General features: G+C 44.2%; 4 protein-coding genes and 1 non-coding gene across 7 annotated transcripts in view; 1 reads left to right on the forward strand and 4 right to left on the reverse strand.

The window, feature by feature from the left end:
- LOC135341206 (uncharacterized) overlaps window positions 1-539 on the reverse strand; it is a 50,826-nt gene extending 50,287 nt beyond the window's left edge. Inside the window, exon 1 of the mRNA XM_064537719.1 lies at window positions 535-539. The gene's annotated coding sequence lies outside the window, so the exon portion shown is untranslated. The remainder of the gene's footprint in view (window positions 1-534) is intronic.
- On the reverse strand, window positions 15-7,686 carry LOC135340781 (DNA polymerase alpha subunit B-like). 2 transcript variants are annotated; one of them, XM_064537161.1, is made up of 16 exons: window positions 7,554-7,686; window positions 7,113-7,338; window positions 6,865-6,919; window positions 6,634-6,806; window positions 6,081-6,268; window positions 5,748-5,836; window positions 5,470-5,631; window positions 5,276-5,344; window positions 5,080-5,125; window positions 4,912-5,027; window positions 4,382-4,420; window positions 3,709-3,794; window positions 3,454-3,657; window positions 2,857-2,910; window positions 2,157-2,382; window positions 15-242 (listed from the first exon to the last, which is right to left on the reverse strand). In XM_064537161.1, the coding sequence occupies exons 1-16, from the start codon at window positions 7,636-7,638 to the stop codon at window positions 96-98; spliced, it is 1,965 nt and encodes a 654-aa protein (XP_064393231.1). In that variant the 5' UTR covers window positions 7,639-7,686; the 3' UTR covers window positions 15-95. The 2 variants fall into 2 exon arrangements, with proteins under 2 accessions (XP_064393231.1, XP_064393232.1); XM_064537162.1 differs by lacking the exon at window positions 15-242 and having other exon boundaries at window positions 2,381-2,462.
- A 76-nt stretch (window positions 7,687-7,762) lies between these two features.
- On the forward strand, window positions 7,763-8,670 carry LOC135340801 (protein FAM210B, mitochondrial-like). The gene is made up of 2 exons (XM_064537192.1): window positions 7,763-8,186; window positions 8,353-8,670. Exons 1-2 carry the CDS (start codon window positions 7,852-7,854, stop codon window positions 8,552-8,554), a joined length of 537 nt encoding a protein of 178 aa, XP_064393262.1. The 5' UTR covers window positions 7,763-7,851; the 3' UTR covers window positions 8,555-8,670.
- Window positions 8,669-25,304, reverse strand: LOC135340777 (FH1/FH2 domain-containing protein 1-like). 2 transcript variants are annotated; one of them, XM_064537157.1, is made up of 25 exons: window positions 25,167-25,304; window positions 24,739-24,951; window positions 21,484-21,596; window positions 19,683-19,738; window positions 19,522-19,589; window positions 18,946-19,146; window positions 18,473-18,659; window positions 18,150-18,244; window positions 17,760-17,843; window positions 17,618-17,674; window positions 17,502-17,557; window positions 16,969-17,237; window positions 16,562-16,681; window positions 13,883-15,486; window positions 13,350-13,502; window positions 12,970-13,211; window positions 12,851-12,909; window positions 12,037-12,251; window positions 11,690-11,842; window positions 11,198-11,383; window positions 10,625-10,906; window positions 10,032-10,295; window positions 9,606-9,734; window positions 9,107-9,311; window positions 8,669-8,992 (listed from the first exon to the last, which is right to left on the reverse strand). In XM_064537157.1, the coding sequence occupies exons 2-25, from the start codon at window positions 24,919-24,921 to the stop codon at window positions 8,922-8,924; spliced, it is 5,052 nt and encodes a 1,683-aa protein (XP_064393227.1). In that variant the 5' UTR covers window positions 24,922-24,951; window positions 25,167-25,304; the 3' UTR covers window positions 8,669-8,921. The 2 variants fall into 2 exon arrangements, with proteins under 2 accessions (XP_064393227.1, XP_064393225.1); XM_064537155.1 differs by having other exon boundaries at window positions 12,851-13,211.
- Trnay-gua (transfer RNA tyrosine (anticodon GUA)) lies at window positions 12,724-12,806 on the reverse strand. Its single transcript is given in 2 exon segments — window positions 12,724-12,759; window positions 12,770-12,806. It is a non-coding gene; the product is annotated as a tRNA-Tyr (tRNA).
- Window positions 25,305-25,741: the final 437 nt, after the last annotated feature.

Consider the following 25,741-nt stretch of genomic DNA (forward strand, 5'->3'; position numbering starts at 1 on the left):
ATAATGCGGATGTGTACATAAATTAAAGATATTCATAGCCAATTAGTTACACAAGGAATGACATTTCCGTGTGTTCATGAAATGAAGAAGAGAGCTCAGATATGTATAATCTGTACACCAATGTTTCTGGAGAGGTCAGTTTTGTTGGAGGGTAGGTCAGGCACTATCACCTTCATGAAGGTACCTCCAGTGGTCCTCTTGGTGAGTCTACCAGGGTTCACACACACACAGCCGTCCAGTACCTACAGTGATAATTTATAAAGCAATATTACTGTAATGTTATAGTTTGTTTTCTAGCACTTGTTTATTAGCTATAGAGACACTCTCAACACAATAACTTTATGCAAAGTATGTATACGCACACACTACGTTGATGTTGATAACACACATATGCCGAATTTTAACACAGTCAGAGACAATACAGAAACTATACACGTAGCTCTGAGCAACAAAGAATGGTTTCTGTGAAATTCTAAATAAATACAGATGGACACCCATCATCAACTGACTTGATTGAATTAACAAGAACTACAATGATTGTCTGCCATTGCAAATTGAGAACAGAGTGTAGTTAATTAGCAGTCACAACCAGGCTAATTGCTGAGCACACTTCACTCCTCATTCCTATGTCAGAGAGGGATAGTCTGGTTGACATAAGCCTGCCTGGAGCAGTGCCTGAGGCTACACTCTTAATCACATTATCTTGCATGAATGATTACAGAAACAAGAGAGCAATTTAGACCACCTGCTTTTAATGGGCCCCCCACAATTGTTTTAGCTGACCCCAAAATTCTAGCTATATAAGATTATTTAAGAGTGTGGATACCAGATACAGCATTCCTAGCTACATATCACTCGATTAAAGAATGCTCTAAAAATAAAAGGGAGATTATTTTCAAGTACAGGTTAAAAATAGTGCTGCCCAAACTTTGGACTTTTACATTCATGAATGGGTGACGTAAGAACACACTGACATGATCTAACACAATCGACCGACCTAGCACTATGGCTCTCTGTAAAGCCACAAGGCTATTCAGTGAGCGATACACAATAAACATTTAATGGGCCGTACAAATAAACTGAACTGTACGTAACATGAGCAACTTATACATGTAGCAGAGAAATTAACACCGTTGAGCAAAAAATGCTCGAAATTTCAAATATATTTCCACTAGCGCTGCCACCCCCCCAAATGAATATGGATTGTCACATGATACATCAGCGTATTAATGTCAGTGGGGTGATGTTGAGATTGTGTCCTAGACTACCTGATATTGTACGCACACATACCATCCCTGGGAGGTTGCACTTGATAGCATGGCTCATTCAAAGCAGAGAAAGAGGAGAAGTTCATTGATAGCCCAACGTTACCTACGCACACACCACACACACAGCACACGGTACACTGCACACACTGCACAAAGGATCTACACATGATTTCCAAGTGGTGGTTATTTTCAACACTGTTAAGCATGCACAAATAGCTCAACACTTACCAACACAGACTAACACATGTGCATGCACTAATTAGGGACATGACCAGAATATTCAGAAAGACACAAGATTTTATAAACTAGGCCTAAGAGGTGGTTAAAACTGTCTAGAGGTGGTTAGTACCAACCACCACCACCACCGACCAGTGTGGGCAGATCCCTGAGTTACTTGCTAAATCATTATAATGCCTCTTATAGCACACAGTCGCTTAAAAGTCCATTTTTCAACTATTTTTAAGAATGGTATCAGGAGCCAAGATTGTCCTATTCACACACTCATGTACTACAAATAAAGATAGTGCCTTTTGACCCTGAGGCACAATCAACGATCACAGCTGTGACCAGTTTTTTGGCATTTTAAACCATGCAAAACCATTCACTTTAAAACAATTTGGCTCCCACAAAGAGGCAAAGGTTAAAGGTCAACAACAAAACACACCCTCGAATAATATACACTGAATGGATGAACGAATTTCTAAGAAAAAGTGCTGTACAGTCAAAGGTCACTAGATACGAGGAATTCATTATTTTGAGTACACTTATGTTTAAGGCTACATGCACAGTATAGGGTTGGGTGTACAGTTTCAAACATATTCAGTAGCTCTGCTGTATACACGTAGTGTTTAGAGATCAAAGGAAGAACGACCTTTGAACTGTACCCACCTTGATGAAAGGTTTTAGGTCAGAAGGTAAAATCAGAATATCTGGTTTGACTGGTAATAGAGCCTGACCGTTCTCAAATGCATCGATCAGATTCACGTTGAGTTCCGTGGTGTCATCGTCAGTTTCCATGGTAGCAGGCGTTTGATTGGACGCACTAGTAGTGGGTGTGTGTTGTGAGGCAGTGCTATGATCGTCACGTCTGTACACAGGCAGTAGGGGGTAGTAGCTGTGGGGGGTAATCAGGTAAGGGCAGTAGGGGGTAGTAGCTGTGGGGGGTAATCAGGTAAGGGCAGCAGGGGGTAGTAGCTGTGGGGGGTATAATTAGAAAACAAACTCTTACCTAATAACGGCATGGTGATATGTACATGTATGAGTGATGTGCCCAGTGGTGGCTATTTGTCCTCAATCCTTAAACACACAAACTTGCCTCTTTTATGTAGTAACTAACATAGGCCTAAGAGGATTATTTTGTCTAGAAGTGGTACCAACCACCACCCCTGACCAGTGTGGGCACATCCAAACACTTGTAACCAAAACAAACTAATTGCTACTGTCATTGCATGCAGTGGATTCATGACATGTGCCTGCTATAATATAGCCTGTCTGGGTGAAGCAGTAACTCGCTCCTGTATACAGTATATGCTCCTAACATCAGCCAGTTACAAAGAAAGGTTTGAACACATCCTGACAATGAACTCACCACTTCTGTTGTAGAGTGTGGCTGGCAATCCGAGCCATTCGATCACCGGAGGGACTACAAACAAGAGGGCAGCTGTCAGTCAACATTGAAAGACAAGCAAATACATCAAAGATAGGTCAACTTTGAGTAGGAATGTGACCAGGAAACCCCAGCCAGTGGCAGACATTGCAAACACAACACACGCATCATTAGGAAAATTATTATAATAGTTATGTGTCTACTCAACAACTTTAAAAAAATGTATAACAACCCTTCATGTGAAGGAAATATAATTAATATTATACTGTTACATAATTATGCCCAGAATTTTAAAAAATGGTGGCTATTTTAATCCTCAATCACACAAATTGCCTCTCTTATGTGATGAACTACGCTGGCCTAAAGAGGGGTTGTTTTTTGTCTGTGGTAGCTATTTTTGTCTGAGTGCACATCTTTGTTGATTTATACACTGTACATATACCAGCGTACATAATACATTATATATCACATGACTAAAATTGCATCACTCAAAACTTAAAAGGAAACGCTGAGATAATGATTATTCCCTACACAAATAAATAAATAAATGCACATGCCTGTATTATAAGCCCCACCCACCCTTTGAACATGGTCCTGGCCGAGAGGTGGAACAATACGTCTGTAGAGGTCACGCCCACACACACACCGTTGACTGTGAGGGTGGTGGGGTCCGAGTAGTTGTGGAGAGTGTGACGTGTGTGAGGTATGGGGAGGGGGGGTTGAGGGTACACTGCATAGGGGTGATGGATATCTCGCTGAGACGGTATCAGGATGACCTTTGACCTGCAAAACGGTTATAATAAATTTATAGTGACATCACTAATAATTGCTTACCTGTCAGCGCAAGCAGTGGTGATGGGTTTCAAGATACGCTCTTCAAAGAATTTGGTAAAGGTCATGTCACCTGGTATCTGACAATCCTGTGTGAGTAATCAAGAGCTCAGAATTATGAGACAATAACAACGTATTATAAGCATCGTGCTTTTGGACCAGAATAAATCCACATACAATGTTTATTATTTCTTTCTCTTGTGTTTATATTATATAGGATATGAATACTGGGTTGTGTCTAAGCCCTCACTACACAAGTGGTCAGCTGGGGACATAACAACAAGGCCTGGGGCTGAGCTCAATAACAATCAGGCCTGGGGCTGAGCTCAATAACAATCAGGCCTGGGGCTGATCTCAATAACAATCAGGCCTGGGGCTGAGCTCAACAACAATCAGGCCTGGGGCTGGGCTCAATAACAATCAGGCCTGGGGCTGAGCTCAATAACAATCAGGCCTGGGGTTGAGCTCAACAACTATCAGGCCTGGGGCTGAGCTCAATAACAATCAGGCCTGGGGCTGATCTCAACAACTATCAGGCCTGGGGCTGAGCTCAATAACAATCACAATCACTTGTGTAGGAGATAGTCAATACCCATGTACACTGCAGAGTCCCATACCACTGTGCAGTGTGCACGCTAGTAGCTCACACAGACACACTATATATATACATGCATACCTTGACTTGCTGGTGAGCTGAGTCCACAAACGGACCCATCTACAGTAAGGGGGGGGGGGGAGGATATGATTACACAACACTGGACACTGAACATGTGCTGTACGTGACTACGAATACCAACTATTGTACAAAGCCTAACAACGGAAGCTCCTCTGTAGCTTTCATGATCAAGAAGCTGGAGCCAAAGAGCTTCGGCTTCTGAGCTCCTCAACAGCACTATACTAGAACTTCTGTTGGAGTAGGAAGGCTTGCTGCATCAATAGCTGATTAAACTCACAAAGGTCATCTCAAATGAAGAGCTAGCTATCGCAAATTCAAAAGGTTGCCTTTACCAGTTTACACACACAGCTTACTGCACTTTTTTGAAAATACCTACCAACCTTTGACTGGCCATAGCTTGGCTAAAAATCAAAACTAAGAGATGCATTCTGTAGCTCTTAGGAAGGCCTATCATATGGTATGCTTAAATCAAAGTTCTGGGAGGAGCTACACGACGCACACACACTAAGAGAGGGTTTGTGTAGACCCACCAGTATTAGCACATGAGGCCTGTCCCTCTGGACTAGCTCCAGTAGATCCCTCAATGGTTGGAGGTCTAGATTGTCAGTGGTGGTGAATGGACCCACAGCTGTCATCAGGGTGAATCCTAGAGGGGTGTGGTTAGGTAGTGGGTGGAGTCATACGATATAATCTCTTACCAGAGATGGAGGGCTCGGACCTTGAGACAGGGGGAGGTGGTACACCCTGGAGTGTGGGTGTGTGGGAGTGTGTGTGGAGTGTGGGTGTGGGAAGGAGTTATGGGATACATGCATGTACACAAAATAATACTACAATATAATATTATTGTAGAAATCTTTCGTTTAAGTAATGAAGATTTTACAAACTATGCTGCACCTGGTCGTATATCTTGGATGCTACCAGTGTGTTACTGTGAGAGTTGTTGATACCCTCGACAGCAATCACCTAGTGGGAGTAGGATACACGTTAGTCACACACCCACACCACACCTCACACGCTCGCCTTCACACATCACACACCCTCTCCACACCTCCACACATCACACCTTCCCACACCACACACCACCTCACCTGTCCTGGGAAGAGAGAGCACTGTACATTGTCCGGTACGACCATCTTCACACACACACCCTTCTGACGCACACTCCCGCCCACTCCCTCCAGGAGACAGGAGCGAGCGTTGAGGTGCCCCTCCCCCTCACACACCACCACACCAGTGAACACACCACCCTCCTGAATTAAATAAAATTTATTATATTTCTGCACAATAGGCCTCCGTAATAATGCAATCATAGTTAGTAAAAGATAACTAGATCCTAGTCACACAACCTCTACGGTGATTTAATTACCGGAGAATTTTCGTCCAATGAGAGTGGCTCTGGTAATCGGTTGTGCTGACAGATCTCATCACCAAAGCTCCTGATACGATCCATCAAAACTGCATCACAAACACACATCATAGTACAGTGGAACGTTTATTATACATGTGTATATGATCGCTATAGCGTTAAATGAAGCATCTTTGAACGACCATAACTTTACATTTAGGTCCATTGAATTGGTCCAATAACGTTAATTTTATGAAAGAGTTTGATAAGATGGAGTCTTAAAATCTATTTTGGGCCTGTTTTTAACAAAATACTGTGACCTTTTTAGAAGGTACTGCACATGTACAGACTTACTGAATGACTTCTCAGAGGGCTTCTGGAACATGTACTGGTTGGACTCCTTCAATGGGTTGTCTCCGTGTTGCCTAACAACCACGTCCCTGTGAGCCTCCCTCCAGCTACCCGGGACAGTGCAGTCATTGAGAGAGGCCACCACTCGTCCAGACATCCTCCTCTCACCATACTTGCCAGAGGGGGGTGTGCTGGAGGGGGCGGGGCAAAGAATTAATGTGTGTACTGCTCATGTATACCTTAAAGTGAATATTTGAAGCCTTCTTGAAGAGGAGGTTGAAACTATAGAAGCTCTAATAAATGTACTAATGAGTGAAGCCACTTTCACATTCCGTCCTTTTCACCCCTGAGCCCCCCCCCCTCTTAATTGGCGGACCCCCTGGGCCTACCCACTATACAGGGCTGGCTTTCTCAAATGTACTTGCGTTCATCTTCAATATCCAGAGTTCATGAACTCTTGATATTGAAGATAAACGCAAGTGTTATTCTGTAGTGTACGTATATTAGTCTTCTGAGGAGGAAGGATAAATTAACTGTACTACTATTCTGCACGTACCTGTTCTCAGTCATGTGACTGTAAGGGGTGGTGGGCATGGCACTACGAGTGTGGCCGTTAGTGGGTGTGGCCCCGTTACTGTGTGAGACGGAGGAGGGGCCGTTGCGTGTGTTCCTCATCTTATTGGCTGGATTAGTGGGTGTGGTCACCTCCACAGCACGCTTTTGACTCTTCTGTAGGGGAAGGAGAAAGTAGATTATATACAAGAACGGAAGCAACAGTTGAACACACCATCTTCTCTGCATCTGCTGGTGTAGCGTACTGGCCAAAAATGCCATCATCAAATCTAGAAGAGAAAGATCACAGCACACACACACACACACTCTCACACATGAAACAATATCATCTTACATCGTCTGCACTATGCATATCAGCACACCCAGTAACAATCGAAAAATGAAAATACAGCTAGTTTATTCAACAAATTTGAGAGTTCCACTGACACACCTCACACACCCCTCACACTTCACACCCCTCACATGCTAGCCAGGTCGTCCTTGGTGTGCATCTTAGCCACGCCCCCTTTAGTCTTAGCCCCACCCCTCCGAGGGCCGGGGGTCCTACGACTCTGAGCTCGTAGTGCTATATCAAACCGTTCCAGATTAGAGAACTCAAGTTCACAATTGCCATTTTGTGTCGCAAAGGCAACCCACTCGTTACACAGAGCAGCCGGGTCCAGGTTATAGTCATGTGACAGCTCACTCACTGCAGGGTGGAGGCAACAAAGGGGAAGATGATGTTATGAAGAAATTTATAACTAGATATTATTACTGCATGCGCATACTCTCAATTTATAGTACTTGTTAAAATAATCGCCAGGGCTCGTTTAAATGCTTGATTTTTACGTATGGGACTCATAAACCGTGCAGGGATACAGTATCGGCTCATTATAATTATATAGACACACCCAATACACTCACATCTCTCTAGAATGGAGTCTTGTTTGACTTGTATGTCGAGTATGCTGAACTCCTCCATAATCTCATTGTACACAGCAGTAGCCATTGTCCTCCAGAAGGTGTGAAGATTAGCAGAGAAGAAAGAGGAAAGAAGAAAGAACCAATCTTATTAAACGAAAAGCAGCGGCCAGAAAAAGAGTAATTTTGAAAATATATAGCTCGTATTGCATATAGCGCAGTGTCGACCCTTACCAATATCAATTATACAGCCCAGAAAACGACTGGCCAAGAGATTTTATAGACCACCATCAGCTCCACCATGGCACTAAGAAGATCTCATTGCTACGGGAACGTGTTGAGACAGAGCAGAGCAGCTGCCAGATTCTCACAACCCTCCATACTACCTCTCTTCCCCATGGTCTCATGTTCACCACCATCAGTGGTTCCCTCACGACCAGACTACAGGGAACTGATCAGTTATAGGTCATACGCAACAGAACAACCATCCGATGATCAACAAAAACCCGTCGTCGAACCTAAATCAAATCGAGAGAAAGTTAAACTCCTTGTGAAAGAGTACGGGCCGGTGGGGTTTGCGTTCTATATGGGTGTGTCCTTCACCTCGCTGGGAACCTGCTATGTCTTGGTCTCCAAGTGCGTGCACTCTTAATTTTACTAATGGCATGCATTAACTTAATTACCAACCAGCCATTGTAACCTCTATCTCCCAAGTTCCTCATATTAGTTGCCTAACCTTGATTATTGTCCCCCTCACCCCCACACCACACACATACCGCCCACACCACCCCCACACAAACAGTGGCCTGGACGTAGAGAGAGTACTCACCTACCTCAACGTGACCACCTCTGGGACTAGTAAGGGAGCATCAACATTCGCCATTGCTTACGTTCTGCACAAGGTTCTGTTACCCCTGAGGGCTGCAGTCACAGTGGGGGGGCTGCCCCTGGTCGTTAGGAGACTACGCTCTATGGGGTGGATGAAACCAAAGAACAAGAGCTAAATAACTTTTTTAAATTATATAATTAGGCATTTTTCCTGTATGCATATCATGTTGCAGAATTATTACATTTGGCTATTAATTTTATTCTGTGCCTTGTATATAATTAACCAAAGACAATCAAACATTATTATCATGATTTGAACAAATCTGCTCTTAAAATAGTTACCAATAAAACTTGGTTCAGTGTGACAAAAAATAAAGATTATTAGTGCTTGATAAGAAATTTATGAGATGCAGTGATGATTACTGACATGTGACGTATAATGATCTCCACCCACCCACACACACACACACTCCCTTGAAAAGGGTGAAGTGTAAAAACCTAAAATTTTACAGTTAATATAATTATATATGGAGTGATAGTGTTTTATTTCTCTTGGCTCTGATTGAACTGATCCAAAAGATCAAAGTCTTCTTGACGACCCAGTGTTCTACGAACTGTGTGTGTGTGTGTGGGCGGGGGTTAAGGTATTGTATAATATGTGTACGTTGTAAAGTGTGTGTACGTGGGTGGAGGTATACTGATTGCAACGAGCCTGTAGCAGTACTTACTGATTTTCTTCTTGTCGTTCTTTCCTTTCTTCTTATGCCGTATACCTGATCTCAGTTTCTTCTTCTCGTCCTTTACGACCTGATTAGCGAGCAGTGCCACAAGGTCGGCTGCATCAGAGTCCACGTCCTCCCCACGTATTGCTTGGATCCTGTCTTCCTTCTTTCTCGTATCCTTATCACGTCCAGCCATACTTCGAAGCTTGCCCTGAAATACAGAGAAATAATCATTAACAACAAGCTACAGAGACATCAATACTGTGGTTCATACGTACACCATATATAGCGCTAGGTGTAGTAGTCATGCATATAATTATAGTGCATTGGATTAGGCACAAAACCAATGAGGGCAACTATCTGGTTAGATGGCAGGAGTAAGTTTATTATCTAACATTAGATACAAGTATACAGATTGTGGCATATAGTTGGTGTGCTGACTCGCTGGCTTAATGGTTACTGAGAGAAGGTGTGCAACTAACAGTATTAATATCAACAAACTCACAATCAGCTTCCCTCTCTTCTTGTTGCGTTCCTTCTCGTGTTTAATTCTCTCCAGTTTGGCCTGCACCTTGTCATGCGTTGTCCTGTATTCCATCGCAAAGTCACTCAACATCTTGCAGAACCCACTTACCTGTACAACACAGACACAGTTAATGCACACACAAGCTTGAAACACAAGTACTATAGTTTATGGCTAATAACATATTCTGACTTATACTTGTAAGCCAAACAGAATAATAATCCCCACTCTCCCGGGTTCATTTCCCGGGTTCATTTCCCAGGCTCATTTCTTCCACTCTATTTTTTTACCCTTTCTTCAGCTCACTCTTTTCCCCTTATCAGGATAATCGTTTGCAAGTTACAGAGGAGTCGTTACATTGCAGTATAATGAATATAGTCTACTAAGAACTATTTCCATCCAACTCACTTGGTGTTTCTCTGCCTGTGCCGGGTTGAGGCCCATAAACACGTATAACGTGTTGAACCGGTTCATGACCCTCCGATGCACCACCTGGAGGACCTTTAGACTCTCGGCCGCCTCTGATAAGAACTTTGCACTCTTCATTTTCTTTTCTGTGGAGATTGAGTTAGTGAAAGACTCTTGTTTAGCAATGGCCCTCAAGTGTTCCCAGGATTGGGTAAGGTCAGAGTGTAGCTTCTCAAGGAGGCTTTCGGTGTCTTTCCAATCCATCTGTGTGTGTGTGTGTGTGGGTGTGTGTGTGGGTGGGGGGGGTTACAGTCAACTATCAGTGTTCTACAGATTGTGTACTTTGTCAACAGCTCAGGTAAGAATGTCAATATAATTATACTACAAGAAGACATCCAGGTAGGAGGATAGCGTACACACAGCTGCTCGTGAAATCAGATCATAATTAATAAACATGACAATTCGATATCTAAGTATGTGGTATTGGGACCCCCCACCTCATGCCCATGATCTAACTATTATTTAGAGTCAGCACCTCGATCCCCCCTCCCTAAGAGTCATACAGTAAGCCAGTATAGCTATAAGTAGCGCACCTTGGCCACTCTGTGAACGTGAGGCAGTTCAGAGTAAAGATCTGTACTATTAGGGAACTGATCAATGACAAGCTCCACCAGATGAGTCATGAGGGACACCTTCTTGGCAGTGTCCTTGACATCAGCCACTCTGTTCAGATACTCCAGGTCAAATGCTTCCACTTCACGTCCATTAAGGAAGTTTCCAATTGATAGTAAACTGCCCAGGGCAAGTTTGAGAGTGGGGCTACTCATGATGTCAGCGATAGACTTCTTGACATCCATTAGAGCGTCTGCAAACTCCTGTGTGTGTGTGTGTGTGTGTGGGGGGGGGGGGGGGTAATGACTGTGGGGAGTATATGCATATGAATATGAAACCTGCATAGGGAGAGTATAAACCAAAATGTACTCTCAAAGTGTACGTAGCATTGAAAAGTTACATCCTTAGATATAGGCCTTTCAAAGGCCTACAAAATGTGAACAATTAATACTGAAGTGATGAGCACGCAAAGTTAACCATCAAATGGCTCATCTCGAGAATAAAGGTATATAGTCACCCTACATGCTCTACTAAGCCCCGCCCACCATCCTCACCTCCTCCATTTGATGGAAGACATAGTTGAACCTCCACAGACTCAGTCGTGCGTGTAGCTCTGGGATGGAGGCCAGTGTGTGGAGGAACTCTTCAGCACGCCCTAGGGGGATGTCGGGTTTGGCCGCCTTGGCCTCAGCAATGGCCGTCTTCTCGTCAGGTGTGGCTGCTAGGTTGGTGAGCAGTTTCTGAAGAAAGAAGATTTTACAAGCGATAAATTTTTGCAGAAAAGGAATCTCTGATTAACACAAAATGAGATTCCAAAGAGCTACTGATGAACAGAGAATGAGTATTTGAAATTTGAAATTCAGGTATGCCTACTGGGGCCTCAAAGGCAATGAACATGTGATTAGTGTGAAGGACAGTAGGGGATTATGGGGGATAATGGGGGACAGTAGGGGACAGTAGGGGATAATGGGGGATAATAGGGGATAATGGGGGATAATAGGGGATAATAGGGGATAATGGGGTATAATGGGGAGAGAGAGTGTTACCTCGACTATCTCCTTGTTGAAGTACGAGTAGTCCATGTTGAGGATGGCAGTCTTGATATGCCTGGGGGCAGGAAGCCGATTGATCTCTATCAGGATGTTGTTGGACCGGCGCTGGTCCAGCACATTCAACTCTTTCTCCTTCTTTTCAATACCCTGCAAGAAGAAAAGTGGAGCAGTCACAATAAATGTACGACAGATATTTAAATCCGGGGACATGAAAGTATGCCTATATACAGCCTTCAGGGAGATCGGCAGCAGTAAAATCACCATACAATTGATTGTGGAATAAGTTAGTGTCAGACAGATGCACAATTTGACACGCTATAATTATACAGCCCTGTACTTACTGGTTGTGCAGCAGCTGCTTGATTGAGCAGTGACGGCTTCTGGGAAAACATCTCCGTGTACACGTCTCTAGGGATCTCAACCTTGGGCAGCTGTCTCCAAATGGCACCTGCTCCTCCTCGCTTGATGAACGTATCATTAAGAGGCTGCCCTCGCCAGTTCAGCTTCTTCAGAGCGACAGCTGCCGCAGGTTTTGATGCTCCAGGAAGTTTAAGGCCTGCAAAAAGTGACCAATTAAACACACCACCGTATTGCTAGAATGTTTTGCGATCATCAAACATAATTATGGAGGGTTGCTCAATTCGCAACTCGCAACACCTAAATTATACTAAATACACACGATCCTCGCCAGAACGCAATACCGTACAGCAGGTAATTTAGGCGGGGGGGGGGGGGGGGGGCAAAATATTCGTAGTTGAGCAATCATTTCGTGGGTATTTTCGTGGTTGTTGCTTGAACTGCAGGTAAAGGTAGGCAAGGTCGCTTCATTCGTGGGTAAAATATTCGTGGTCAGACCTTCAACCACGAAACCATGAAACCCACCCGCTATACAATAGTTAGATTGTAAAAGGGTCAATTTCTGCTAATTTGGGTCATTCGCAAAGGTTTTTCATCTGCAAAATATTCTAGTAATAATAATACCGTACATTTAGTGAAAAAAATTGTTTTAACCAAAAAAAAAAAATCAATCCTTCGAACCGGATTTGAACCAGTGACCTATGGATAACTATACCACTACAGTCCACCGCTCTACCAACTGAGCTATCGAAGGACCCACAACATTGATAAGCATTTCACAAGTCATAAGTCAATTACCAGGTGGAGGTGGTGGCGGAGGTGGTCCCCCACCAGGAAGAGGCGGAGCTCCAGGTGGAGGACCTCCAAGCATCGGGGGCGGAGGGGGTGCTCCTGGTGGTCCGCCAGGGAGGGGTGGTGGGGGCGGAGGACCTCCAGGAAGTCCAGGGGGAGGGGGTGGGCCACCGAATGAAATGGGTGGAGCTTTAAAACAATCCTCGTCATCTTTGTCTATGAGATCAGTGAAATCATGGCCCCTGACTTTGAGTTGCCTGAGGGGAATATTTGTTGGAGCATACGCCCACTCAAGGTCCGCTCTCCTCTCCTCCACGGGGATCTCTGTCGTGGGTAGTGCCACCGTCTCCGGGACGTTCTCTGGTTCCTGTGTGTGTGTGTGGGTGGGTGTGTGAGGGGTGAGCTAGATCAAATCAATGCAGGCGACAAAAAAAAGTGATGGAGCTGCTTATAAAACCCAAACTTGTGCATTTATTACACAATAAATAGCCCTCCGTGTACGTACCTCTAGTTTCTTGAATCCAGTGAGCTTGGCCTTTGGGTCGTCGATGACAGTCTCGTCCTCCATCATAGCGAGGAGCTTCTTCTGTTTCAGGTTCACCTTGTTTGAGCGTCTGTTTAGCAGCTGCTTCTGTAGAGCCGACATCTCTGTGGAGCTCTGGGGGAGGAGGGGGGAGGTAGATTGTGAACATGCAATTTCCTTATCACTTGATCGTTGAAAGTGTTTCTATATATACACAGCCACAGATTATTGACATGCTTACAAATTGAGGCACTTAACTACAAATGTTTGGCAGGAGTGGAATGTTCTCAATTGTAGCAAAATCAACAGATTGGAGTGCTCTTTTCACATCCCTTAAAAATGGTAGAAAGTCAATCAGTACACAGTGGGACCATAACACTATAGTCTACACACCCTGAGGTTATAATTAGTGTAGCACACGTATATTTCTGTGTTTGGTTTATTTCAAGTGATCGAGGCGAAAAGGCTGGGTTGTGTTATAATTACAATATTGTAGGAGTCGGCTAGCTACTCACCTCTAGTTCACTCTCTTTCTCCTCGTCAGCAGCCGCAGCTTTGGGGGACTGGGGAGATGGTAGGATGTTCCTCTGATCAAGATCAAACGTCTGTTGCTTGGAGATGAGCGGACTTTGCGGTAGAGGACTGGGACTGAAGCTATGCGAGTCCCTTGGTCGGAGGGTTGGGCTACGAGGGTCTGATTCCATACTAGACCCACGGGATGAGTGTCGTTCCGATTCATCCAGTGTGTCAAGATCATTAAACTGTGACTGTGAGTGCCGACTATGGTAGAACAAGCCTAGAGCTTTATCACCATCCATTTGTTGTCGTCGCTTGAAGCTGCCTGATCGACCAATGGAGGTTTCACCAACAGCTGCAGACGATGGCCGTGTTTTACGTCGACTTTCCCTCGGTTTAGTAGTGCTCTGTTGCTCTTCCATATCTTGAGTAAAATCTTGAAAGGCACGAACTTTTAGTCGATCTTTAGTGCCATTGCTGCTTATCACGGTAGATCTGGCACGCATACGATGAGGTATCTCGTCCACTTTGTCTTTATCACCCTCGTCGTTGTCGGCATGGTGACCGTTATGTAGCACGCTCCGACGACTGCGACTGACCTGCCCCCTCATATTCAGCTGCTCCTCTTCCTCTGTACTCACTTTGTACTCTGACCTCAGAGGGGGTGGTTTAACAACTGACTCTGTTTTAGTAGTGGTCGTTTTTGAACTTACATCAGAGGTTGTTTTTGGACTTATCTCTTTACGAGGGGATTTCGGAGATGCTACAATTGGGCTGGTACTATTTTCACTATCGTTCTTTATTCCTCCCTCCATTCTGTTTACAGAGCGGCGTGACCTCAAGCTATAGACGGGCAATTCCTCGCCAAAGTTGGTGTGGGAGGGGCTTCGTTTTGGTGACGGTGCCGTAGTAGTAGTAGTGTTCTTACTAGCTGGCTTATCATCCGATATCTTACTAGCTGGTTTATCATCTGTGTTCTTACTAACTTTATCGTCTGATATCTTCGGCTTAATGACCGGACTACTCACGCTCTCCTTTATAGCACGAGGCGATTTCGGTGTTGACATTGGTTTAATCGTCTTCTTATCGTTTGTAGCCTCCTCTTCCGAACTCTCTACATCTCCGCCCATCAGCTCATCCAATAAAGAGCCAACGTCGAGAATAATATCACTATCTCTGTTAGGCTTACGTCCGTTTACACGCATGTTCGAGACACGCTCGGGTGATTTCGGAGGCAATGCACTCGTGGTTTTGCTCTTCCTCATAATACTGGTATCGCTAGAACTACCAAGTTTGTTCGATGACACTCCATTAGTACCGGCTATACTGCTCGTTAGTCTACTGTTGAGTTTGTCAATGGGAGCAGATTTGATTTTAGTAGTTCGAGTTGCGTCATTTTTGATGCTACTTTCAGAGTGACCATTGGTAGAGGTGGTTTTTGTGATGCTTTCGTTGACTTTAGTAGTGTTGTGGATGGGTGAGTCATCTTCGGAGGAGAAGCTCTTTCGGCCGCTGCTCCGTCGTCGCTCCCGTGATCGTGATGAGGACATCCTTCCCGTAGTGATCCCGTTAAGTGAGGGGGAGGAGTCTGTAGGGGTCGGCTCTGGAGGCAGGAAAGAATGACAGAAGGTACCGCGTATATAAATACTAAATCCATATAAATATGAATACAGATTGCAAGCTAAGTGGTCAAGTTGCTATTATTACATTTCTAACATCAGTACATGCACAGTAATTATGCCTCGGTGCGCATGCGCAAGCGAGGTATACGGTAGTGTGTCTGTGTGTGTGTCTGTGTGTGTGTGTGTTTGTGTCTGTGTGTGTGTGTGTGTGTGTGTGTGTGTGTGTGTGTGTGTGTGTGTGTGTGTGTGTGTGTGTGTGTGTGTGTGTGTGTGTGTGTCTGTGTGTGTGTGTCTGTGTGTGTCTGTCTGTGTGTGTGTGTGTGTGTGTGTGTGTGTGTGTGTGTGTGTGTGTCTGTGTGTGTGTGTGTGTGTCTGTGTGTGTCTGTCTGTGTGTGTCTGTGTGTGTCTGTGTGTGTGTGTGTGTGTGTGTGTGTGTGTGTGTGTAGACTGCTACAGCTGCACAAGGATCAATGAAGTGCAAGTAAGAGTTTCTATAGGCTTCTAGTTATGTTTTCTTGGATTTTAATTCGTGGATTTGCAAAATAAAGCTTCGTTCTCGAGTTATGCCTAGTTTTGCTTACTTGGAATGCCATTGCAGCCTTTTCAGAAGAGCACATAGCCAAACTTGTTTACCGAGTGTTGTTACTCTACTTAGTAGTTAGCTCTGCACTATAGAACGCTAGCTGCAAGAGTGATAAGAGACGGCTGCAAGGCTCTTCTGATGGCAGCCATTAATTTTAGACTTGAACTTTTGGCATCGATCGTTTTTAACACAACAATCATGGTCGATCATTGAGTTTGCCTGCAGCAAATTGCAATGTTCATCATGACTGCAGTGTATATTAAAAAGCTATTAGTAGCTTTATGTTATGTAGCTTTGGCATCTCCACCGAGGCATCAGCACCTGTGGTGCTTTCATTACTCTATTAGTGGGAGCATGCATGCAATTACAATAAGTTCCGGTGATCAAATAACAATTATCCGCCTATAGCTGTAAAGAAATGAAATATCTACACTGTAGCTATATATTAGCACTTGAGCCTACACTGCACTCACCCTGTCCACTTTGCTGTTTCCTGGTGAGGGGGGACCCAGCACTTGTGGCTCGGCCCATCCGAGGACTGGTGGGTACTGGGGTGGACGAGGACAGTGGGGACAGGTGGCCTGGGTCAAGGCCTGGAGGGAGGGGAGAGGGTACATATACTCAGCATTTTTAGAGTCTGATCTGTAACTAAAGTTCTGATGGTCCAAATTCAAGGATTTTATGATTTTATGAAAGCTTAGAAGGAGCCCGTTCAGATGGTTTGCTCAAATCTCAATTTGAAATGGGCCCCATATTCGGAACAAGATAGCCCATGAACTACATGTACATGTATATATTATAATATTATATAGCTACCGTACCTCACTAGCGCTTGTAAAACTGTAAAACTGCATGAACAACAACATTTCATATAACGCACCGTTTCTCTTTGGTGAGGAGTGCGTGTTGTCCAGAGAGCTCTCTCTGCTGTGTACACTTCTCCGAGGGGAAGTCCCCCTACTCTTGACCACACCCCCATCTCCAACTCCCAGTAGCGAGGAAAGAGCACTCGATGAAATGGAGGCACGTAACTTGTCGCTGGTGAGGGATACAGAACGCTTGGGAGTGTTGGGAGCGCTGCCCTCACTGCCAGAGTTCACAGTGCTCGAGGAGGCTGTGTTTTTAACCTTTCTGACCCTACGAAGAGTCCTATAAACGTGTGCCAAGAGGGTTAAATAGGAATAATACACACACGTACACTAAGTAACCTCATACACTATGTTTGGCCATTCCTACGGTCTGTCAATTTGTTTTGGTGGCCATTGTTTGAACACACTAGTTAGTAAGTGATTAGGATGTTAAGTGGCCTGCAATTAAATGCCTATTTTATTGGTCTAGCTACTTTCTCACGCAAGAATGTGTTTGTGGTATCAGCTAGACTAACAGACTATCAGCAGGTATGGTACTACCTACCCATCGGACGAGGGCTGCTCATCAAACTCAACACTGTACACCTGCCGAATCGTCTCCTACAGCAGGAATGAAAGGGTTAAATACACAAACTCTATGGGCTACCCTCAGGCACATACCTCATAGGTAGTAATCTCCTTAAGTAGGTCGTGGTTTTTCTTTTTCCTCTGATGATACTAAATGAACAGAAATTGAGAAAACGCATCAAAACAGCTAGATCAATGAATCGCACTATTATAACATAGACTGCCCTTCACTTACGTCCATGCATTTCTCTATGCCCTGTCCTTCCAAGGCCTCCACAACATCACAGAAGTTCTCCACATCATTGAAACCAGCCAGGGTCTGTGGGGGGTCAGGGATAGGGGGGGGGTGGTTGGGGGGGTAATGGGTGATCAATGCATAATTATGCTGATTATGATCACACAGTAGCTATAGCGATAGATGCTAACAACGAGGAAATGTCGGACATGAGCTCATAGTATACATGTACATAATATTGTACTGTTCGTATCAATTGTGATAGCAACGGAACAGATCATATACCCTGATAATTAGCAGTTGTCACTAGAACAAGGTCGGACTCATATCTTGTTACTATGATATAGTATTACTGCAATAGCTGAAGCATGAGCAACCACTGGTACCTACCCTAGTGATGAGGCTCATGGCCTTGGCTTGTATGGCTGGCTCCATTGTGGACTTCTCATCCACGATAGAGAGGAGCAGAGACCACGGCTCCTTGCCTGAGGGGGGGAGGGGTCATTATGTATCAGTTGTCTGTTGTTGAGAAGAGAGTTTACTCAAGAACATTTCCTCTAATTAGAGGCTACACGATTTCGACAATAGTAATGAATTCCATCGTTTCATACTTGCTTTGACACACAGCAAGCCACCCCTACCACTCCTCACAGTGAACCACCTCGTAAACCACCTCCCCCACACACACGCCCCCACCACCCCCTCACACATACCTGTACTCTCGGCGACCTCCTCTATAGCGTCCTTGAAGAGGAGGGCACAGGGGAGGGCGTCAGGTGAGTCCATACGGGCGGGGGAATCCCCTCCCAGGAGAGCACTGAGGTTGCCCCCCTCGTTACTCTCAGTGTAATTAACAAACACTAGTAGGAGGTCGAGGGACGCCTTCACCACCGTGCTGTACTGTGGGGGCGTGAGGTGTGTGTGTGTGTGTGGGTGTATACTAATACACGTAAATACACGTAATTCCATACGATATTATAGAGTAAAGTACGTAAGTAAGGTGAGGATTAGGAATGTACGAAATTATGTGATTGTCTAGATATAGGCAGTCCTCATAATAGCACAACCAGGCAGCCAGTCAGTACCTCCTAGCAAACATACAGAGTCTGTACCTATACAATCGTTCAGCACTCATACAATACACCCACACACACGCACACACCCACAGTGCTCTATCTATACGAACCTTGGACTCTGTGAGCTTGTAGAGCCACTGTATCATCTCGTTGCATTGAATGAGCCCGTGCATACCATCCACATACACAGCCAGCTCCCCCAGGGCCTTGAGGATGTATTGTTGGTAGGTCTGATCACTGTCTCTGCCCACTGAGATGAGGGCATTGAGACCTTGGTTGTAGACAAACTCCAACACCAGGTCCTCGTCATCCTGTGAGGGTGTGAGAAGTGTGTGAGGAATGAGGAAGTGTGAGTGGTGTGAGGGGTGTGAGGGGTGTGAGGGTGTGAGGGGTGTGAAGAGTGTGAGGAGTGTGAGAAGTGTGTATAGCTATTGGGTTGGTCAGAAACGGTACAATTTCACCGGTAATAATTAAGTAAATCTGCAATATATAAGCCTGCCATATTATAGAGCTCCCTAGAGCTACAGAATGTTCCGTTTTGCAATGAGATCTTCCAAACTCCAGATGCGCTTCAATAAAGGTATCAAGCTTGAGGGCAATATATTTAAGCGATGGAGGAGTATGTAAACTACAAGCACATATACTAATGAAGGAAAGAGCTAGAATTCAGAATAATAATAACTCACTTTGAATATTCTCTTGAGAGCAAACAGTGCTTGTCTGAGTGGAGTGCCCTCAGAGTTGAGGAGTGTCTCTGTGATAACAAGTATATGATGATAACAGGAGAGTGTGTGTGTGTGGGTAGGGGGGTAGTGGGACCATAATCACAAGTGTGTGGTAGACTCACCGATGACAGTGTGGACTCTGACAGACAGCTTGGTCCTCAGCACAATCACGCTCATCCTGCAGCAACATAGCACACGTTATAAGGAATGGTCACAACACTAGGACTGTGGGTATATAACACATTACATACACTTTACTAGGAGTGGCCATAACATTCAGACTCCAGTATAAACATCAATTGCTACCAGTGCTTCAAAAGCAGTGTATATAAACCCACACAAAATAATTATAATCTATATTCTGATCAAAGGATTTGGATATGACTACTATATATAAATTATATAGAACACGAGACTGTGAGAAAATTACTGTCGGGCCAGCATAGACACAACAGTGGTCTGGTTGCTGTGGTTACGGCTGTGAGAGGCGGCTCAACGTGCCAAGGCTATTGTTTGTGAGTGACATCACAAGAATGTTCGGAATGGACCATGTTGAAAACAATACACCACAATAATGATTATTATGATAGCGCTACAAGTACGTGGCTTGTAGACTAGTCGTACACACTACATATACACATGTAACAACATCGTGTGGCTTAATTGAGGGGAACTATAAACACTTCATTATGCACAAGAGTAGAGTCTACACTGAGAGACAATGGAACGCACTCTGCTAGTGGGTGAAGTTACAGGCCGAGGGGAGTGAATGGAAACAGTCAACACACACTATAATTATAACATCTAGAGCAGCTGTATGGATATTACCAATATACAGAGCAGCTGTATGGATATCACCAATATACAGAGCAGCTAGCATTGCTGATACAGTTACATGTACCTGGAGGAATGGTTCACACCCAGATAGCAGCTAGCTAGTGGATGCGTGATTTAGTTACCTGGAGGAATGGTTCACACCCAGATAGCAGCTAGCTAGTGGATGGTGGTTTTGTTACCTGGAGGAATGGTTCACACCCAGATAGCAGCTAGCTAGCTAGTGGATGGTGGTTTAGTTACCTGGAGGAATGGTTCACACCCAGATAGCAGCTAGCTAGTGGATGGTGGTTTAGTTACCTGGAGGAATGGTTCACACCCAGATAGCAGCTAGCTAGTGGATGGTGGTTTAGTTACCTGGAGGAATGGTTCACACCAGATAGCTAGCTAGTGGATGGTGGTTTTGTTACTTAACACACATTCTTAGAAGACATTTGATAAAAGGAGATTGAAACACACACCAAAACACAGCCAGACCAGCATTTCCCAGAACCACGATTAACAGTATTGAATTACACTAAAGAGTATAAGCTAGAAAAGTGCATCATGCCATTGCTATTGGGCATAGGGTCGCAATCAAGCAAGCCTCAAAAAGTAAGAACATTTGATTGTTAGAAATATGTCTCTAGTTAATTTGGGTTAATGTGATCATGTGTGTGTGGAGTGCATGCCATACTGAGGGTGGTGGTGGCTGGTACGCTCAGCAATGTTTGACCACTGACAGCACTTGAGGGGCAATATATGCACACACACTGTTATACTAGCTCTCAGAATAACTAGATTAATTTAATATAGTACAGTGAAATATATACGCCCTGGGGCAGACCAACACAGTGCATGGCTGTATTATAGAGGGTGGCCTGCTTATACAGGGTGACCACAAATAGACAAAATATTGCCAAGTATTGCAGAAAGATGAAAAACAAACAAAGCAGGGGCACATGTTGTGTTGTCTATTTACCTAACCCAAGTACGGTACTAGTGAGACACACGATCGACTTTAATGGATTATAATGGCCGACACCCAAAAACTCAGAGCTACCTATTAATCGAGGGCGGCCACTAATGAGTGCATGGCGGCTGGCTTACTTGTCAGTGATGAGGTTGAAGTCAGCAATGAGCTCCTCGATACTTGCCTCACCATCGAGGTGCTTCAGGTCGTTGTCTTCACGTCGGTAGTATACCAGCACCATGTCCTCAATCTGTGTGTGTGGGACGGTGAGGAGTGTGCGGGTGGAGTGAGATATATATGGAGGTGGTGTGAGGTGTGTGGGAGGGTGGTGTGCGGAGTGTGGAGACGTATGCGTGTGTGAGGGATACAATAAAAGGCTAACAATTTTCCGTTGAGCAGTAAATCAAATAACCTGATAATTACGGCAGTCTGTAGCTGGCATACCATTAAACATGACAAAAAAGCCGGCTCTTACGTGCTACGATTCAAACAAGAGGCTATCAATACCACCACTACATATATCAATGACAGTTCCTAGCGGACATACCAGAGCTGAGGCCAGTGCCAAATGCCAGAGCACACACAAAGAGAGGACACAGAGCAACAACAATGTGATGTGATTACATGTACACACTAACCACTAAGAAGCCAGTACAAGATATGTAGAGTATAATCACCAAACAAGAAGAGGTTGCATGAACAACTTTAATCCAATTAGAAGGAATGCTAACAAACGGAGATCAACTTTCACACTGACTAGCAAAGAGTGGGGTTTCTCTGTGCACTAATATACAGTCGTCCAATCAGATTACACTGGTTGATAAGATCTACATGGGAAGTACATGGGAAAAGTGCCTCAGAGCAGGTATACTATGGGACTTAGTATACCGTATTACTGCAATTTACTTAGTACAATACCTAGTATTCTGTTGTCAAGTAATTGTATTGTAGCCAAGCGGTTTACGTATGCGCACTAATATCTAACTATCATTATAAATTACCTAATTTGTACATGGATGTATTTGATCCCAGCTACGTCACAAAGAACGATGTAAATCTCCCGTCTAATTATAGTCATGGGGGTTGCTCTTATAGTCCAAACTAGTCTCAGCTATTGGCAGAGGACAGTGAATCATCAGCACATCACTCCACACCTGACAACATGGAGCCATAGCCTCAGAGCAGGATAAGAGCTTAGGGGTGGTCCAAGGTCTCAACATACATACCTTCAAGAGCTACAGATTGCTGGTTTCGTTATTGAAATCAGAGATCTTAACTTCAAACATGATATGGCTGTTTAGAGGACACACAGTGAGGGATGAAAGTTGGGAAAACTTATATTGACGCATGCACACATATATGGAATGTGCTTCACATCCTGAGTTCCATACTGCAATATTATTATGCTACCAGAACTAATCAGCCAGCACACACCTCGCTAATTGTTATTTAACGACTCAAATGGTATGCAGGAAGGACATGTAGGACCTTTGTGTTACTGTATACACTGTACGTGGTACGTGGAAGAGTTTATACCAACTCGGGGGACAATAGGCTGGGAAGGTTGACACACTGGATGCTCACATCCTGCTATTGGCCGAGTCTATAGTTACAACAACATTTCCTGCACGGAAAATCCTGCCAGAGATAATATTCAACACTGAACCTTGAACCTTGGGTCGTGAACAAGAGGGGAGGGTATAATAAATACACACTGTGTGTACTGGTGACCACAGAGACATGCTGTGGTGGCTTCTGTGTGAGGCGGTGTGGAGCCTTTGTTAATCAGCCATGGAATGATGACACTATACAAACAATCCTCAGGCTACCAGAATGTATTATATAATTGTACAATGTACAAACAAAAGTGAGGACAATATCATAAGTTAGTGTCTTACTACCTTGATTGTTTGACCATATACAAAAGAAATTGCTCAGGAACCAATATCATGCAGTGCTACAGTTCCAAGGCAGTGAAAGTGTTTATGATAACAAGACCTTGATTTCCTATGAACATGATTTCGATAAGACTTTCCCTAGCAATATTTAATATTGTCATATTGCCTTGATGTTCAATTCCCTACAAGCGATATGGGGGACAATTAATGGGCCATACCGATCATTGAGGAGCTACGCAGGTTGAGGCTAAGCTCCTCTATACCTACAGGGAGGTGATGCCACACCAGTCAGGGCCATGTACTCACCAGGCAGACACTGTATGGACCAACATGACCTAATACAGTCCCCCCAGGCAATGCTAATCATTGCATGTGTGTGTGTGCAGGGCAGTGGCCAAGTTTGGACATATTTCATGAACACACACACTAGAACACAAACAATACAATGATGTCACAATCAATTATGCTGAGCTAGCAGATATAGCTATTGAGGGGGGGGGGCAGTAGTAGCAAGAACAATTGCTGATAAGATCATCGTGGTTCAGTGGATTAGCTCTAGTGGGTATGTTAGTACAGACAATGGATACAGAAGCGTCCAACTGCAATCAATAAAATCCACCAAATTTAGAGTAAGTTTTCATAAAATGTACGATCCTCGTATGAATTTAGTTGAGCCACTTAATAAACTCGTGGATATAGCGATAATCAAATCAAATGAACAGTTGACACAGAGTAATGAGACAAAACAACAATAGAAGTTCCATGCACATATTGGCTCCCCTGCTAGAAATTGTTAGCATTCCACATCGTGAAGTAAAGCCAACAATACTAATGCCAGTCATAGCTGAGCGAACGTCCCGAGCCTGAATCAATACTATTAAATGAAGGATGACATACTAAACTATGCATGCTATAAACTCAGCGCTCTAGCAGCCAAGTGAGAAGACTCAGAATATACAGACATACAAACACATTGACAGACTAACTATAACCCTCCCCTGGCGTAAGAGCCTCAGGCTACCAAGGGATGACCCAGCTAGCGGCCTCAATGCCTCAGGCTACCAAGGGATGGCCCAGCTAGCGGCCTCAATGCCTCAGGCTACCAAGGGATGGCCCAGCTACGAGTGTTGTGTATACAAGATCAGCTGCTTTGTACTAACTGTGAACTAGATAGATCAGAAGTGGCCTTTGATTGGGTACTAAGCTGTTGCTAATAGACACGTCCTGAGGACATAAACTAGAGGGGAACGACACTTTATCACTTTCTCTGTGCTTTACCAATTAAGTAGCATTGCACTAACCCATAATAATAATGGTTGGCATTGGTAGCGGGCCTCTCCTATATAACCTTACATCTTCTCACGGGTTGAGCAGTGGTAAGTGCTATTATGTACGAATTTCAGAAATCTATGCAACACAAATTCTCCTAATTATTACATAATGTCATACCAGGAGCAAAATAAGTGGTCTAATATTACATAAACATAGACTCACTTTCTTGTGAGGAGCTCTGAGCAATTTCTTGAGCCCTGGCAGCTGGTCATACAGGGAGAGACCTTTGACAAACTGGTACTTCTTGGGTACAGTGGGTTCAGCATGTTTGATGCTGGCTAGTACGTTGAAAGGATCAACATCGTCGATATATTGTACCCTGAACTCTATCAGTTGGGACGGCATGACCCTCGGATCATGAGGTAGTAGCGATCTCTGCATTTGAAAGAAAGCGATCAACAGTGAGTAGCTAGTTAGTTATCTATTACAACTGCATATTAAACTAGAGACTCTGTTATAATCATAGTTTAGCAGTGCATCTCAGCTAAAGTGCTTCTAACTGGCAGACCACTAGGACTAGACTACTAGCATTCAATCTAGGACATTTAGATAAGCTATTTTGGTGTTTTTATTTAGTCTTATTAACTCACCTCCTAAATATCTAAGTAAATCAGCGAAGACACAACTTTATTCTTATGTTCTCGTGTCTAGGTAAGTCTCTGTACTGTACTGGTACAAGGTACTGTACTTGTGGAAGCAAACTCTACCACAGCAATGCAATTAGCCACTTCCACTGAAATTCCATTCATGTGATAGGGTGCAGGAAAGAGGGGTGGGGCTGTCTCTGCAGTCTTACTGAGCATGCGCATTAATTTGCACAAATATAATTTTGAGTATCTTTGAACAGCCATAACTTTATTTCAGTGGCCCACATGGCCACAGTAGCGCGTGGGTTATTCACAGGGCTCCGGAGCTGTTGTGAGGGTGTCGGGAAACTGGCATCCTCCCTCAGAGCGCTACTTTATCCGGAGTTCTGTAACTGTATACACTGCTCGGTGTGGTGTTCCTTATGCTGCCCTCAAAAGCAGTACCTTATCCCTAAGCGCGCGGTACTGGCCACACCGCTTTTTTTCCACACATACGTATGGCCAAATTCGCAATGTACCTCTCAAATATAAACATACTCATTCTGAACTTCTAAGAAAAATGTTGGATCCACGACCAT

This window comes from Halichondria panicea, chromosome 9 (assembly GCF_963675165.1).
Source record: "Halichondria panicea chromosome 9, odHalPani1.1, whole genome shotgun sequence".
In the NCBI taxonomy this organism is placed as follows: domain Eukaryota; kingdom Metazoa; phylum Porifera; class Demospongiae; order Suberitida; family Halichondriidae; genus Halichondria; species Halichondria panicea.

Excerpts from the sequence above, each read along its gene's own strand:
- LOC135340777 (XM_064537155.1), bottom strand. The coding sequence starts at position 24,921 with ATGCCGTCCCAACTGATAGAGTTCAGGGTACAATATATCGACGATGTT. Across the intron at positions 13,503-13,882 it reads AGAAAGAGAGTGAACTAGAG|AGCTCCACAGAGATGTCGGC; the intron begins GTGAGTAGCTAG and ends CTCCTCCCCCAG. Across the intron at positions 10,907-11,197 it reads TCTTCCATCAAATGGAGGAG|GAGTTTGCAGACGCTCTAAT; the intron begins GTGAGGATGGTG and ends ACACACACACAG.
- LOC135340801 (XM_064537192.1), top strand. The coding sequence starts at position 7,852 with ATGGCACTAAGAAGATCTCATTGCTACGGGAACGTGTTGAGACAGAGC. Across the intron at positions 8,187-8,352 it reads TGCTATGTCTTGGTCTCCAA|TGGCCTGGACGTAGAGAGAG; the intron begins GTGCGTGCACTC and ends CCACACAAACAG.
- LOC135340781 (XM_064537161.1), bottom strand. The coding sequence starts at position 7,638 with ATGGCTACTGCTGTGTACAATGAGATTATGGAGGAGTTCAGCATACTC. Across the intron at positions 5,837-6,080 it reads GCCCTCTGAGAAGTCATTCA|TTTTGATGGATCGTATCAGG; the intron begins GTAAGTCTGTAC and ends TTTGTGATGCAG. Across the intron at positions 3,795-4,381 it reads CAGCTCACCAGCAAGTCAAG|GATTGTCAGATACCAGGTGA; the intron begins GTATGCATGTAT and ends TTACTCACACAG.